Source organism: Cynara cardunculus (assembly GCF_001531365.2).
Source record: "Cynara cardunculus var. scolymus isolate 2C chromosome LG 1, CcrdV1, whole genome shotgun sequence".
In the NCBI taxonomy this organism is placed as follows: domain Eukaryota; kingdom Viridiplantae; phylum Streptophyta; class Magnoliopsida; order Asterales; family Asteraceae; genus Cynara; species Cynara cardunculus.
The window spans coordinates 24,721,257-24,739,103 of NC_037528.1; the positions used below are offsets into that span (position 1 = coordinate 24,721,257).

At 30.8% G+C, this 17,847-nt stretch overlaps 1 protein-coding gene across 1 annotated transcript; it reads left to right on the forward strand.

Annotated features, from left to right (window-relative positions):
- The first annotated feature begins 13,584 nt into the window (after nt 1-13,584).
- Nucleotides 13,585-15,233, forward strand: LOC112512962 (xyloglucan endotransglucosylase/hydrolase 2). The gene is made up of 3 exons (XM_025119091.1): nt 13,585-14,024; nt 14,360-14,553; nt 14,749-15,233. Exons 1-3 carry the CDS (start codon nt 13,761-13,763, stop codon nt 15,107-15,109), a joined length of 819 nt encoding a protein of 272 aa, XP_024974859.1. The 5' UTR covers nt 13,585-13,760; the 3' UTR covers nt 15,110-15,233.
- Nucleotides 15,234-17,847: the final 2,614 nt, after the last annotated feature.

The following is a 17,847-nucleotide window of genomic DNA, read 5'->3' on the forward strand; positions in this document are numbered from 1 at the left end:
TTAAAATAAATTTAATCAGTAATCTTTTTTAAATCCATTTTTTATTTTTTTTATTTTGAAAAATCACTGACATAATTTTTTATTTTTAATTAAAATAAATTTTATCGATAATATATTTAAATGTAAGTACATTTTGTAAATGTACGTACTTTTTTGGTATACTTGTTTCATTTTATAGATGTAAGTATATTTTGTGAAAACTGAGTTTGTTGTTAAAAAGTTTGAGGTTGTTTTGGATAAGTGTTGAAAGTTCAGAAGTGTGTTTTGAAAATTGACTTAAAATATCTCTCCTCTCACCGCCTCATACCTTAATATATATTTTCTTTCTATTATTGGAAAAAGACAAGAAAAATTGGCGTGACTTGTTTCCTGAGTTCAAATAAACAGTAATAGAAGGGAGAAGAAGAACTTGATTACGTGATTTGTATCTGATTATTTGTGACTCTTAAAGTTATCATCTACTTGAAAATTCAAGGTGAGTTTTATTTCAATGCTTTAATTGAAATATTTTATACGGAATCGTATGGTTCATATGTGGGGTGTTTTAAAATTGATTATATGCTATTTTTAGCATGATATTAGAATTTCATATGTTGTTATCAACTAATTGTAATAAGGGTGACATAATTAAAAGCTGAGTATATTTGGTAATAAGGGTGGCAAAATGAAGAGCCGTGTATATTTTATAATAAGAGTGGTATAATCATGAGCTGAATATATTTTATAATAAGAATGACATAATCAGGAGCTGAGTATATTTTATAATAAGAATGACATAATCAGGAGCTAAGTATACTGGGATAAGGGTGTCATAGCCAACTTCTGGAAATGATGATCTTCTGATCATGGGTTACTGTTATCGCATCTTTATGATGCGATGAGATTTATTTTATCCCGTATGTATGATTCGATGAAATTGGGATTTGAATTGAAGTGTTATTTTTATCGCATCCTTGTGATGCGACATGATGGGTTTATCACACCAATGTGGTGCTAGGAGTTATGTTTATCGCATCTATATGGTGCGACATGTGGTGGTTTTCGCATCCTTATGATGCGAAAAATTTGTGTTATCGCATCTAAATGATGCGAGGAAAGGGATTATCATCTGTTGGATGCGACAAAAAGTTGTTATCGCATCTGAATGATGTGACAAGTTGGGGTGTTATCGGTTTTATGCGACAAGTTTTGGTATTTTATGAGTTTGATGCGATGAAATGAGTTTGTCTCATCTATATATGATGCGACAAAAGAGGTTTGATATAGAAAATGTTATCATTTCAAATGTTAATTTATAAAAGGTGTTTTGGTGATTTTCATGTTATATGAAATATGTGGATTTTATACAAATGTGGAGTGGGGTGCTACACTTTTTTTGCTTCAAAAAATATTTAGAGACTTAATCGTTCAAAATATAAAAGTCCATTGGTTTTTTTTATTTTTTTTCATTATTTTACCACATTAACCAGTTTTATAGGTCATAAAGATATATCAACAGAGTTTTAAAAGTCCAAGGAGTTATTTAATATGTTTTGGAATGTCTAATGACTTATTTGTTCCAAAAATTGTTCAAAGATTTAATCATTCTAAACAATAAAGTCCATTGAGATTTTTAGACTTTTCCCTTTAATTATTTTCTTTTAACATTTAATTATTTATTGAAGGGTTATTTTGTAATTTAATTGTGTTGGTGTTGTTTGGCAAAATCTAAGTTTCAAATTTTATTTAATTACTTTGCTAATTATATTTAGAAAATATGTATTTGTACCACCAAATTTTATTGGTCAAACGGAGAGATCAAATTCTAAAAATGAAAGTTGAGGCATGGACGAAATTTGTTATAAAAATAGAAATAGTTTGAGGGACCAAATTTGTTATAAAAATAGAAATAGTTTAAAAGACCAAATCTGTTATAATAATGTAAATTAGTTTAAGAGACCAAACAATAAAAAATAGTTTGAGGGACCAATTTAGGGAATGAAAACGAGGCGGGTATTGGGTCGGTAATGCATCCCCCGTTCCCGACCCCTACCTCGACCCCGTTTAACCTCTTCCCCGACCCGAACCTTATTAATCCCCGACGGCTTCGGAGAATCCGTTGGGTACCCATTTAGTAAAAAATGACGTATTTTAAAATTATGATTATAATGAATCATTACTGCATTAATTAACAATATTGAAAAAAACAAATATAATTTTCATCTAGTAATAAATATATACATATATTAAATAAAAAAATTAATCAGATAAGATTAGAGGTGGGTAATGCCATCCTCAACCCCGTCCCGACCTTGTTAACCACCAAACCGGGGAATTCTCGTCGCTTTACCCAACGGGTAAAATTTCCATCTCTAGCCAAATATGTTATTGAAAATTAGGGTTGAGGAAAGAGGACGGTGAATAGACAAAAATGTCCCCTCACTAACAGAAACTGAGGGGGTGTTTGGGATTGCTTATTTGAAACAACTTATGCTTAATTAGAGAAGCCCTTATCAACTTATTATAAGTTAGAAAGGTTTAACTTATTCAAAATCTTCTTATTATCGGTTTGACATCGGTATAAGTTGTTCATCCAAACACTAAAAAATGTTTATTACCAGTGTCACACTGGAATAAGTCAATAAGTTGTTTTTATAAGCAATCCCAAACACCCCCTTAACTGAAGGAGTTAGAGAAAGGACCACATCTATTTTAAAAATGAAACTATAAGGACGTCCCTCGTTAATAATTCTTTTCAAAGACCTTGCTCGTTAATTTAAGTAAACTACAGAGATTAAATTTGTATTTAACTCTCTCTCTCTAAATAAATAAATAAATAAATATATATATATATATATATATATATATATATTTTGTGTGTGGGGTTATATACAATAGAAACAAAAGAAAAAAGGTAAAGTACAATTTTTGGTTCCTGAAATAAAGACAAAAAAAAGGATAAAAAGACACATATAACCCTTATTTAACAGACTAATTTTACGGAGTTAGTAACCATAGACCATTTTCAAAGCAAAATATAAACAACATGGATGATAATTATAGTTATTGAAGTCTAGAAACCATTTTCAGAGATAAGTGTAACACCCCAATCCACATTTGCATATAATTCATATATTTCATGTAACATGAAATACAAATATTAAAAACTGGTCCCAAATTGTATAAATTGCTACATTCAAAAGTAGCTACAAACTTTTTGTTCATACCAAATACATGACTTGCATATATAACAAATTCTCATATACATGCATATAGTCAGCTTCCCAAAAATCCACAGATGTAAAACAATCATAATCCTCTTCACATCTTTCCCTTCCCTTTACCTTCAATTTGGCCCGACCTGTAATGCACATTTTTTAAAACAAAATGAGGGTTAGACCATAAGGTCTAATGAGTAATTCTCTTTTATTATTATTACATGGTGAATATTACCATAACATTTTTAGAAACCCCATATTTGTATTGATAACAAATAAACAATGTTTTATTGTAATAAACCTCTTTTGTCGCATCATGTAGATGAGACAACACCATCTTATTGTATCAAACCCATTGAGGTATCAAACTTGTCGCATCAGCACATAAACACCAACTTGTCGTATCTCATTGATGCGATAACACATTTTGTCACATCATACACATGCGATAACCCCACTTGTCGCATCTCAAGGATGCGATGATCATTTCCCTCGCATCACATTGATGCGATAAACACCCTTCTTCGCATATAACAAATGCGATAAACTTATTTCTCGCATCACAAGGATGCGACAATATCAACTTATCGCATTACAAAGATGCGAAAAACCATCCTCATCGTATCATATAGATGCGATAACAGTTCCTATATGATCAAAATTTTATTCTATCAAACAGATGATTATGTCACCCTTATCCCAAAATACACCTCTCCTTATTATGTTAGCTTTATATCAAAATACATATCTCCTGATTATGTCACCCTTATTTCAATCAATTAGTAATAACATATCAAATCCAAATATTATACTAAAAATAGCATATAATCAATTTTAAACACCCCACGTATGAAACTCCCTATATGATTCCTTATTAAAGCAAATCGAATGATACTTTAGAACAAAAAATGCAACTTGAATTCACCAGTTGATAATAATCATCAACGAATAATCAAATAAAAACACAAAAGTTTTCTTCTTTCTCTTTGCTCGCTGCATTGCGCGAGTACCATTATATTAAATATTTAAAGAGGAATCCGTAAGCAAATAGATATTTTAAATCAACTTTTCAATTTCACCCCTCAACTTTCACCATTCAACCAAAAGCAACCCCAAGACTTTTCATAAGTAAAACCCGATTGGTGTAAACCATAAGGACCTTGTATTTTTTATTCCATTTAATGTAATTAAGAGTTTAAATTACAACACCCACATGAAGAAGCATGATGATTATAAACCTAATCACTTCCTACCAAACTTAATTGATTTGATCCATTAACATGATATTGTTCTCTTTACCTAATCATTTTTTATTCCATTATATTATTACCTATCATCAACCTAATTAGGGTTTTCTTTGTTTGCTTTTTTAATTAAATATTGTATACATTTAAGATGATTAAATGACTTCATGAATTAATATCAAATTATTATTTCTCTTTAAATCACATAAATAATCATTTTACCTCTCAAATTATTACCATAAAAAACCAAATTACAACTTAAAAACCCTCATTTTTTTTTTCTATAAGGAACAATGGATCTGAGGATATTATTTACTAATTTTCTTTTAGAAGTACTGTTTTAGTTAAAGAAAGTGTGACAAGTTATACTTATAATCATTATGACTAAGGGGTCGTTTACCAAACACTTACCCAGTAAGTATTTATCCGGTAAATTTAACACTATCACTTACTCACCGGATAAGATTTTAGTCCACCGAAACGATATCATATGCAACAATTTACCCGATAAGCGTTTACCGCGGTAAGAGTCGTCGTCTTCACTTACCGCGTAAGACTCTTGGTCCTTGTCTCGCATTTACCGGGTAAGATTCTTGATTCTTACCATATTCATCCGGTAAGGTAAAATAACTTGGTGTTCACTTACCCGAGTAAGCGTTTGGTAAACGGCCCCTAAGTATATCTCTAGCAGATTTTTGCTTCGATCGATTCTGTAAAACTTTCTTTAAAATGAAGAAAGTATGAGAGAGATGATGAAATTCTTCAAATTTGAAGATTTCTTAAAAAATGATTACTTACGAGAGAAATGATTTTTGATTTATTCTACCAATGAAATTGTTTGCGTTTAAATGTTTAGAAGAGAAAAATAATGTATTGAGTATTTTAAAAATATAATTAATTGTGTAATCTCTAAAATAATGAATCTGTTGGAGATGAAAGTAATTTTTTTAGAGATTTTGATTTTTTACAGCTCTATTTTAGAAAATCCATCGGAGATGCTCTAAGGTAGATTTCAGTAGAAAATTGATAAATGTCTTAAGTTTTACACTGTTTTGTTCGTCGTATATTTGTATGACGGTGGTGGCTTTTCAATATTGATTATATTTCTTAATTGTTCAACGTAAATACAATATTCAAAACTAGTTTAACTACAATTATTAATTAAATTCTCGGACTTCGTTGCAATGATAAACAAATAAACAAGCAGACCGTAATTGATTTTAGTTTTGAAAAATTGTCATCATAAAATTTAAGAATATGTGTGTCTGTTAGACGTATTTTATTACTCAGTAAGAAACTCCGAAACTAACCCTTTTTAATATTACCATTTTTTTAAACGATTCATGTTAAATACATAAAAATAAAATGTATATTTTTCAATATATATATATATATATATATATATATATGTTAAAATGGATACATGACACACATGTACGATACTCATCAAACAAATACAATTTAAAATGTATCAATATTAACTTTGGATAAATCTTTGAACACTTCTTCTTAATTCACAAATAATTAATATAATATTATATAATTACAAAATTTATTATTAAGTTGATGATCTCAGTTTTTTTTAACAAAATAAGTGTTTTTTTTGGTAATTTTAATTACAGACCAGTTTATATGCACTGATTATCTCTGAATGAACCTTCATAACCACAAGAGTTTTGACAACGCTTGAATACGAATTTGAGGTAGATTAAATATTCCATTACGTCCCCTGAAAGTTAACCGTATGTCACCACCTAAATGGTTTGTAAGCTATCAAGAGTTTATTAAAACCAAATTAAATACTAATTTAATAATTTGATTAAAGCAACCAATTATTGTAAGAAATGAATGAAGACATTGATGTTGTTATCCAATGAATGTAAGAGTTACTTGTGGGATGGGTGACAGGGTTGGTGGAGCCATGGAGGTTCATTTCATGGGTTCGAATATGGGGGAGCTATCAAACCTATTTTGGCCTTTTGTTTCTTATTTCTTGGACATCTATTTTTATTATATTACAGAATAATTCTCTCACATTTTTCTATTTATCTATACTATATTGTAATCATTTAACAAAAACTTTTAAAAATCATTTTTTATGCATGAAGTACTGTATGTTGATGCATATTACTTAAAATTCAATATTACAAGTAATTATGTACAAATACAACTTATTAAACTCCATGTTTGAATTCGTGTAACTAACTGGGGATAAACATAATCAAATAGAGGATAAACATATAATTTTAAAATATAAAAAATATAATTAGGATAATCATCGAATTCTAACGAAATAGTTAAATATTATCTTTATAAGAAAATTATATTATTAAACCAAATCTAAATTACTTCGTTATTGAAACTAAATTAAATTATAATAGAAAATTTAAATTAAAAATTACACAAAAAATTGAGGAATTTTAAATAGTTAATTTGATATCGATATATTTTTGTCAAATTTTTATGATATCCTCAAATTTATATTCTGTTAAAAAATAAAAACATCATCGCTTTTTCAAAATCACATAAAACCATATTATAACATCGATTGAGATAAACAATAAAATGAAATATTAAAATAATATGTATCTCGCTGCATTGCGCAAGTACCCTTCTAGTTAAAACTATAATATATAATTTTTTCAAACTTCATACTTAAACTAACTTACAAATATGTAAATATAATAATGCAACAAAATACTAATGAAGGCATCAGTTCGAATCCTACAAGACCAAATGAGGATTTTTCTTCTATTTTCTAAGACCTTTAAGATTAGTCGAGATACACATGAATTAGCCCAAACACCTCTTGTTAAGAAAAAATAATGTTAACTAACAACCAAATTTGTACAACCAAACTATGGATTGAAAAAACCAGTCCTTTAGTTGATTGAGGAAAAACAAAGAAAACCATTGCTATATAACCTTAATAAATGCTTTTGTGTGGGTCCACTGGATTTTCTTTTAACACACACACACATATATATATATATATATATATGAAAGTTAAACGAGAACACATTCTTATCACATGTGATAATACGTATGAGGAGACCTTGTGATGTGCGAACGACGTGTTTTACGACTTAGCCCACGCTTGAGGTTGTCTGCGTCTATGATTTAGCATCACATGTGATGATTTTAATGAGGTATAATATTATATCAACAACACCCTTTATCACACGTGATAATACATGTGGGGGGCTTAGTGGTGTAAGGACAACTTGGCCTGCAACCAAGATCACATCGAAAATCGCTCGCGTCTCTGATTTAGTATAACATGTGTATCATATGTGATAGATTATTATAGTATCACATGTGATTGTCTATAGTAAAAGAATGTTCTCGCGTTCTTGTAAAATGAAAGTGTTCTCGTTTGAACCTTATCCTATATATATATATATATATATATGTGTGTGTGTGTCCGTCCTTTTACGAATTTTGAAAAACATATGATAATTATCAATTTGCGTCCTACAAAATTGAGCATATTTTGTCTTTCTTGTTATTTTTAACAATTTAATAGGTTTCTTTCACAAATATCTATTCATTGATGAGATTAATTGTAGTGCGTAAAATTTTCTTTATAAAAAAGTAATTTAAATTTGTACTCTTATAGGACAAACAACTTTCATAAATGTTTATCTAATTAAATATAAATAACAACTTATTTTTATAAGATTTTTTAGTATATTATTGTACTTTTAAATTATTTTGAATTAAAGAATTGTACTTTGAAAAATCTATCTGATATAGGAATGAATAACTTGTTACCTTTTAAAGAGTTAACCGTTCTTTTCTTTGCTTACATAACTTTCTCTCTGGATTATTAATTATCTCATCCAAATTATGTTCTTCATCACCCTCTTTAAAGTATATATTCGGAAAAAATTCATTCTTATTAAATTGTATACAAATTAAATATTTTAGATTATATTTTTTAACAAATATGATATACTTTTTTAAGATAAATATTTTTTTTTTCTAAGAAAACGWAACATTTATTTATTTAACTTTTTCTAATTCAAAATATACATATTCTGTAATACTTTTAAAAAAATTAGCGACATAAAATGTGTTTTATAAATCCTCATAATATTGTAAGTATTAATAAATAATTTAGAAATAATCTAACTAATTTAATATATTTATTCAATAATATAGGAAGTCAAAGTAAAATTTAAACAAATGTGATATATTATTTTTAAAATAAATATTTTATTTGTAAAAATAAGTAACAATTCTTAGTAAAAAAAAATATTTTTTTAAAACTCTTTTTTAAATGTTAGGGAAATAAATTGTGATATATAAGTTTCATTAATATTGTTGTATTAATGAATAATTTAGATTTGTTTAATTAGTCTAAAATATTTATTAAGTAATATGTTAAATTAAATTTTTTTTGAAAAAAACAACGTTGTAATAAGAAATGTCATTCAATAATATATTTCATGTGGACAATGAGGTGACATTGATATCTGATATAATAGATAGATTTTAAATCAAAAGGTTATCCAATGTTGTAATAGATAGATTCTTCAAAATACAATATCCTAATAAAAAATAAATTGAAAGTACATTGTTGTAATAAGAAAAACTGAAAGTACAATACTATAATAAAAATATTTATGAAAGTAGGTTGCTATTTTTGCATTTTTTCCAATTAAATATTGTATTCAAATAATACTATAACTACACTTTTGATCCCTGCGGGTTGTTAAAAATTATGGATTTCATCCTTATGCTTCATTTAACGATCATTGCGGTTTGCAAATTATTATGCGGTTCTTTTTTACTAACACTATCAATTTTTTTTGTTAAATGTTACTCGGATGAGAATATTTTAGTTATTTTACTTTTGCTCTCCTCCTCTTCTTGAACTGCACTCCAACGTAAATCCAGGTTTCCACTTACAATTCTTAAAAGAACTTCTCTTGACAAGTGAGAGAGGGAAAAGCTAGATTACTACAAAACCTTTTTGCAAGCGGAAAAGGTGCTTGATCAGGAAGCTATTAGGGGGTGTTTCGGATTGCTTATTTGAAACAACTTACGTTTTTTTTACAAAAACACTTATCAACTTATCATAAGTTAGAAGAGTTTAATTTTTTCAAAAACTCCTTATTGCCGGTTTGACACCAATATAAGTTGTTTATCCAAACACTCAAAAATGCTTATTAACGGTGTCACACCGTAATAAGTCAATAAGTTATTTTTATAAGCAATCCCAAACACCCCTAAGCAATTAGATAAGGAAAAAAGAGCAAGAGAAAGCAAATAGTTGATTTTGAACATATGGTTAAATAGCCATGTAGTTTTCTTTCGGTGGAACAGCTTTAAATTCATCTTTTGCATCTTCCACCTCATCCAAATGGAGCAATTATTTGAGGTCAAACTTACAATGAAGCAACCACTCTGCTCTCTATGACGTGTCCGAACATTTTCAATACCAAACACCTCATAGAGAGAACTAGTGATCTACCTAAGTTCACCAAGCAACATGGTAATTTCTTCAATAAGCCACTAGACTTAAGTTTGCCGCTTCTAGTGATTGAGAACTAACCAGTGTCTCGGAGACGGAGAAGAAGAAGAAGAAGAGGAAGAGAGGGAGCATGAGAGCTAAGAGTGCACCTGATGGGTTTTACACAACTTTAAGCACGTGTACATTGAAATTTATTTAATAAAAAAATAAGAGAAAAACAAAAATTGGTAAAAAGATTAAAAAAAAAAATCTCTCTCGTGCCTCTCAAATGAGGCACCTAACTGGCCTCGACGAATGACTGTTAAGGCAAAGGACAAAATCTGTAAGGATTTACAAACTACAGTAACTAACTATCAACAAAATAAACAAATCAGATAAATAAAGTTAAAGTTCGAAATTTCAGAAAAACGACAAATACTGAAAATGTAGTTTTCTATTTAAATCACGAGTCACGAGTGATATAGTAGTAAATGCTAATTCTAGATCTAGACCTTGGTTATTCCTGTCACATCTTCCACTTCTCTTTCTTGACAAATTGATTTTTTAAATATTTCACAAAACATATTAAATTTCTTTTTATATTTTTTGAACAACTAAATATCTTTCAAACTAAAAAAAATAGAGTAAACTATAAATTTTATCATTCTGGTTTGTCAAAAATAACATTTTTCATTTATACAGTTTCAAAATTACAAGATCATCATCATAAAACGTCTGGATTTGGTCCCTTCCTCTAACGACCATTAAAATTTTATGTTAAATGAAAGGTATTTTTGTCTTTTTATCAAGGTCATTTTTTATTTACTTAGTCAAAAACTATAGGAACCAAATCATAACAACGATTTTTGGTCGGTTAAAAGACAAAGAAATTGATAAAAGATCGAAAATGCCCTCATTTAATGAAATTTTTTAACGACTGCTAAAAAAGTTGACTAAATTCAAACATTTTTTAAATGACGATTAACATCTTGTAATTTTGAAACTGTAAAAACAAAATGTGTTATTTTTAACAAACCATAAGAACCAAAAGTTTGGTCTAAAAATATTTATAGGCCAAATCATTGTAAAAAATATAATTATTATTTTCTAGAGTTTATTTTAATAAATAAAAAGTTGTAAAGCTGAGAGGAGGAGGAGGACCACTGGTTGTGGTTGGTGCACCGCCGGTGGTGTTCGTCGGCGGTGGGTCTGGGTGGTCTCTACCCCACCCACCCACCAGATATACACATGTGTAGGAATATGAATAATAAACAATTTAAGTATCTTTTTTTTTTACTATTTAAAAAGAAATTAAAAACTTTATGTTAAAATTAAGTCTTAGATACCAATCTGATTACAAACTCAAACACGTCATTTAAATGTAAAACGCTAGCTGAATAAGTGATTATTAAATGTAAAACGCGAACTGAATAAGTGATTATAGGATCACTTATTTTTTCATCCGTCTTTATTTTTATGATTTTTTATTTATTTAACATTTTCTCCTAAACTGACTCTAAGGATACTTGTTTATATATAAAAATAAAGTTAAGAAAATTACTAAGTGAAGAAAAAAGTCTTCCTTTTTTGTCAAGATAAAGTGAAGATTATACCTTCATGCTTTGTTAAAAGTGTTGGCGTATATTTAAGGTTGAAAATGTCAAAGTTTAAACTTTACATATATCGACATTTCGATAATTAACGATAAACAAGTCCTGACGTTACCAACAAATTTCAAATCACAAGTCATAATACAACAAATTCTACGTCGTCAGGTTAAAACTTGAAATTTAACTTAAGAAATAGGTGCAAAATATGTCAACTCAACACTTTTTTACAAAACTTTACCATACCCGACATTTGGTTACAGACAACGGAACATAAACCTGTGTGTATTTCGTTTGAAAATATAAACTCAAAACAACCTTAAAAACAAAAACCATCTTGCTGTGGATCCAATTGAGTACATCTAGACTTAGGGGCCGTTTACCAAACACTTATTCAGTAAACACTTACCGGTAAAATTCAGTACTATTATTTACTTACCGGGTAAGATTTTAGTTAACAAAAACGGCTTTCTATGCAACAATTTACCCGGTAAGAACTGACCATGGTAAGAGTCATTGCATTCACTTACCGGGTAAGACTCTCAGTCCTTGCTTCGTTCTTAACGGATAAGATTTTTGGTCCTTACCATATTCATCCGATAAGGTAATATAACTTGGTAAACGCTTATCAAAGTAAGTAAGCATTTGGTAAACGGCTCCTTAATTATATGATGTTATTGATCGTGATCGATCTTTAAATACCCCCCCACAATTTTGTCATCTTTGAGATGCATAGAGAGAAACAAATATGGGAATCGGGTACTTTGGAAAGGTCAATTTCAATAGTGATAGTACAAAATGAATGGCCCATGCCCTTCAAAACCTTCATTCATTGGTCTTCATCTCTTACAACTACTTGCATTATCCACAATTAATTACAATTACGTAAGAATGGCTTATCCGACCACCTTAAATCCAAATTAAATTTGACAGATTGTCAAACTTATTTCAGTATTCATTGTTAACATAAATACTCCAACAAACAATAACAATGGTTCTGTAAGTGTTAAGATCAGTATTTTAAACAACCGTCAAATCAGTGACCTAACTGAACCATCATATTGTTAGACCATCGATTAGGAAGTAGCGAGCTGTGGCTTAGGATAGACGGTTTTGTAGATACCGGTTAGGTCGGGTCGAATTTTTTAATTATGCATGGTTTTGAATTTTCTATCAAAAGAATGTTGTGATTCCAAGAACCCCTTTTTTGAGGGCCATGCATGTAATAAATGAAGTAATAATGTTTGGAAGCATATAGTATGGTTGTCATCCACTTCCCAGTATCAATGAATCTCACAGCCAAAAGCAAAGGGGGCCATGCTTATTTCCCTCAACTTCATGGAATCATTTGGTGAGACCATTCCTTTTGTTTTTAAGTGAATTCCCAAGCTTTTTAACACAACTAGTAAACAAAGTTCATGTAAAACCCTATAATTTTATCTTTGAAAATGTGTGAAATCCTATTAGATTACAAGAGAACAAACGGGAAGAAAATGGAGGTTACAACATATATTGAGGAGAAACGACACTGTTAGAGTCATAGATCGGCTAGATTTTGGATCATTTCTCCCCTATATATGTGGGAGCCTCCTTGTTCTTGGCTCTTTTGGAGAGTAATCTAATGGAGTTCCACATATTCTTACATGGTATCAGAATTAAGGTATATTACTTTAGGGACAAAGACACTCTTTTGGTGATATGTTCTCTTCTAGTCTCCCTTGACACTTTGAGATAATTATGGCAATCTATTGGAAGGGGCGCGTTAGAGTCTCGAAAATAGCAGACCGTGACTCTGATACCTTGTGAAATTATATAGAGCCGAGCTAGATTACTCTCTAAAAAACATTGTAAGTAAATAAAAGAGGTTTGGAAAGACTAAATAAACACCTAATCAAATAATAATTTGTACATTTTGAATTTATAATTAATAGGTATGCATCTAAAAAGATGGTTTAAAAATCTACTGAAGTAGTAATTTAAATTTAAGCTTAACCAATAAGCACTGAAAAAGCAAATTCAAAGAAAATGCTCCTTCCTACCAAAGGCAGGCTCCATCTTTATTATTAATTGATCAGCTGGCACCAGCTTCCCCACTCCAGTTGTCATCCCTTCACAAGCTTCATCATCTTTCTTTAAAATGGCATACACTCCCCTCTCTTACTATATATATAGATATATATATGCATGTCCCTAAAACCCCAAAAACCCACAACTCCATTCATCTTCTTCCTCACTAAAACCTTTCTTTACAAAAATGGAAAATAAAGCTCTCTTCTTTAGTGTTTTAATGGTGTGTTTCCTCATGGTTGCTTCTGCTGGCAACTTTTTTCAAGATTTCGATCTCACTTGGGGAGATCATCGGGCCAAGATCTTTAATGGAGGGAAGCTTCTATCTCTCTCTTTGGATAAAGTTTCTGGTTCTGGTTTTAAGTCCAAGAAAGAGTATCTTTTTGGGAGGATTGATATGCAGCTGAAGCTTGTTGCAGGCAACTCTGCTGGAACTGTCACAGCATATTATGTAAGTTTTACAGTCTCATATATATATATATATATATATATATATGCTGCTTTAAGGGTTGTACCCTAGCTATGCTGTAATTATGGTTCTCTCATGCAAATACCTATTTTCTAGCTTTTAGAATTGGGGAATTTTTCTGAAAGTAACCTGGGGTTGAAAAAGGACATGATCACAGGTTTTCCAAGAACGCCCACATTTCATGTGTTATAATTAAGTCTTTTAAGTTTATAAGACTAACTAGCAAATATGTTATAATAAAGCGACTATAAAGCAGACTTTGGTTTCATCATGTTTACAATATATGCAGGCTTGATCTTATAATCATCTGTTTGCAGTTATCGTCAGAAGGAGCGACTCACGACGAAATCGATTTCGAGTTCTTGGGGAACACTACAGGTGACCCTTATATCCTGCACACCAATGTGTTCACTCAGGGGAAAGGGAACAGAGAGCAACAGTTCTACCTCTGGTTTGATCCAACCAAGAACTTCCACACCTACTCAATCAGCTGGGATTCAAAACAGATAGTGTAAGCAAATAGCATGAATCTCAACACAATCACCGCAATAAAGGTTTTATAACATGCCAAATATATCTACATCTTTGTAACAGGGACGGACCCAAAATATAAAGCGTTCTATAAAGCGGAATATGTTATAGTCCATGTTATGTTGAAATTTTGTTGCGATTTCTAACCTCGTGTTTTCTTGTTATTTATTTTCAGGTTTTTGGTGGATAATACTCCCATAAGAGTGTTCGGAAATGCAGAGAGGAAAGGTGTTCCTTTTCCTAAGAACCAACCGATGAGGATATACTCGAGCCTATGGAATGCAGACGATTGGGCCACGAGGGGTGGTTTGGTTAAGACCGATTGGACAAAGGCACCGTTTACGGCTTACTATCGCAACTTCAATGCACAGAGCTCGACCACTTCTTCGAGGTTCTTGAACGGGGCGTGGCAAAACCAGCAACTTGATGCATACAGTAGAAGAAGACTGAGATGGGTTCAGAAGAATTTCATGATTTATAACTATTGCACTGATTCAAAGCGATTCCCTCAAGGTGTTCCACTGGAGTGCAGATAGTATCCATATCTAGAAGTTCTTAAATCTGATTGTTAAAAAGTTTATTATTAATTTCATGTTTGGTTTTTAATCATGTTCATGTAATTTAATGTGTTATGTTAATAAAGTCTTATAATTTGTTCTCGTTGTTGTTGGCTCCGAACTTCTTATTTGGACGATAGTGGATCAATGCAGATAAGGACCTTATTATTATTTTTTCTTCCAAATGATAGACACCATTTAACTATAAAAAACAAATATATGGATATCTTTCACAAAATCAACATTAGTGTGGTGGTTAGTTTATTATTTCTCATATGAGAGATCTTGTGTTCAAGTCTTTTCATATTAATCTAAAATTAGAAGTTAAACACTAAGGGAGTGTTTGGTTCATGGAATTTGGTGGAATTGAAAAGAATTGGAATGTCCAAATTTTTGACCAAATTCCAAATATCATGTTTGGTTCACATAATAGATGTGAAAGAATCTTTCTAATTCCAACAAATTCCTTAAGTCATTGATTTCACAATTCCACCGCATATACGACGGATTTCAAATTCCAATTCGACAAATTCCTTAGAGCAACTCCAATCGAACGAAAAAAACTAGGGTTTTACCGTTCTTTTGGATCCAACCACACGGTGAAAACGGCATAAATTTGGCGGAGGAGAATTTTGAACAACAAATTTGCCGTAGAAGAGATGGACACCAAAAGGGTGGTCCCCACCACCATTCATAAATAAATTATAAATATTAACTTTTAGGTTTTTATTATTATATTTATTATGTAAAATTATCTATACTACATATATAACCATTTAAGACAAAGTCTTAAATACAAGTCACTAAGCATAAGTTACAATGGTTTTATGCACCAAATTCAAAAATCTCTTAAAGACAAGTCACAAAGCATATAGTACAAGCTTTTTATGCATGGATTTTAAGAGAAAAATGCAGAGCTCTTTTTGGTTAAGGTCAAGGATGCTTTTTCTGTTTTCTTCTTTTCTATCTTCTTCCTCATGAATACTCCTGCTCCAATCCCATCCCCGCCAAACCATTTTTGGGTAAGTTGAAAAATCTTTCTCTATTTTCTTCTTTTCAAGCTTCTTCTTAATGAAATTTCCTGCACCAAATCGAAAATAGTAAGGTCAGCATGCGATATCTTCAATGGCTGCAAACCTTGCACAAATGGGCGGTTCCCAAGAAGTCTTCATCGCTGCATATAACCAGGCTTTGGAGGTTTTGATTTCTACACAGCTTCTTGATTTACATAGAAAATCTTGTCCTAAACATGTTCTTGATTTACATAGAAAATCGGACTTGCATTCTTGTTCATTCTTGTTCTAAACATGTTCYTGGAATTGGAAGTTATTTGTTGAAATGCAYAATCCATTCTTTTACATTMTGCTATGTTATATGGGTGMTATCTTGATTTTAGGYATAGAGTTGATGACTTGACCTCAATGGTTCTAGCATTTTACAGTATGGATTATGGAAGCTATATGATTAGATTTATGACTTCACATACTTGCTAGAAGCAAAATCATTTTGACTTCACAGACTTGCTAGCAGCAAAATCATTTTGACTTCACAGACTTGCTAGCAGCAAAATAATTTTGACTTCACATACTTGTAAGTGAACCCTCTATTTTTCTGCTCTAAAACCCTTTTTGTAACTCCAACAAAAACCCCAAATCACCAAAAACCCAAATCCCTTGATTTCAAAAATATGACACATATACCTCCATAAAATGATCAATATTGGATTTTTATCCAAACAATTGATATCAGCTGTTGGGACTGTTTTTTGATATCTAATTGTAGCAGCACAAATGATATAACAACACAATGGACTTGTTAGAGTTCATTCATCTATTTTCAAGGGATCCACTTTGACATTATCAACTGCTGAGTAGACTTTTTCTACTCCACATTAATGCTTAGAAATTCATAGAACCTCTTCAGGTTACTTGGGTTCCTGTTCCTATTCTTTTKGTTGTTTCCCATTTTTGCACAACAGGGTTATRAAAAWCCAYGGGTGAAAAATGGGGTTRCKCCCTCGGCAAGACTAGGATAAAGTTGAGCCAAAAGATCCYGATTCAAGATAAATTCATGAGGAAGTGGTATTTCTTTAGGATCTACTCCAGCATAGAGGTTATTATGTCAGCAATAGTATCACTACCCATAGATCTTTGGGCTTTGATTACCAAGGAATAGGGGATGGAATAGCGGTTGGATGGTTAGGACATCCTATCTTTAGAGGTGATGTCTTTATAGAAGTATAAACAACAGTTTCTTTCCTATGGACATGGGGGTACATGTTTCCTATTCTTTCTGTTGTTTGGGTTTACCCCTAGGATGTCTATAAACAACTGATGTCTTTATAGAAGTATAAACAACTATTTTCTTCCTCAAGTCAAACCACATGACCAAATATTAAAACACCTGCTTTGTACATTAAAACACCTTGCATTCTTGTTCTTTTTTCCTACTGTTTGAGATGAGAGTCAAAGTTTGAGATGAAAGCTCTTTCCAAATCCAAACAAAAAAAATTAATTCCTCTTGTATAATTAACCTAAGCCAAAAAGAAAAAGGATCCGTATGCAACAATTTACCCGGTATGCACTTACCCAGTTAAGAGTCGTCACCCTCATTTACCGAGTAAGACTCTGCATTTTTAATGGATGTACGTTTAGAATTTGATGCTATATTTGTTTCTTGACATATACCACAATGATCATCTACTATATTTTGGGACT

What these genes read in the sequence shown, in the direction of transcription:
- LOC112512962 (XM_025119091.1), top strand. Translation starts at nt 13,761, where the DNA reads ATGGAAAATAAAGCTCTCTTCTTTAGTGTTTTAATGGTGTGTTTCCTC. An exon ending in GAACTGTCACAGCATATTAT is followed by an intron (nt 14,025 to 14,359) that starts GTAAGTTTTACA and finishes ATCTGTTTGCAG; the next exon opens with TTATCGTCAGAAGGAGCGAC. An exon ending in TGGGATTCAAAACAGATAGT is followed by an intron (nt 14,554 to 14,748) that starts GTAAGCAAATAG and finishes ATTTATTTTCAG; the next exon opens with GTTTTTGGTGGATAATACTC.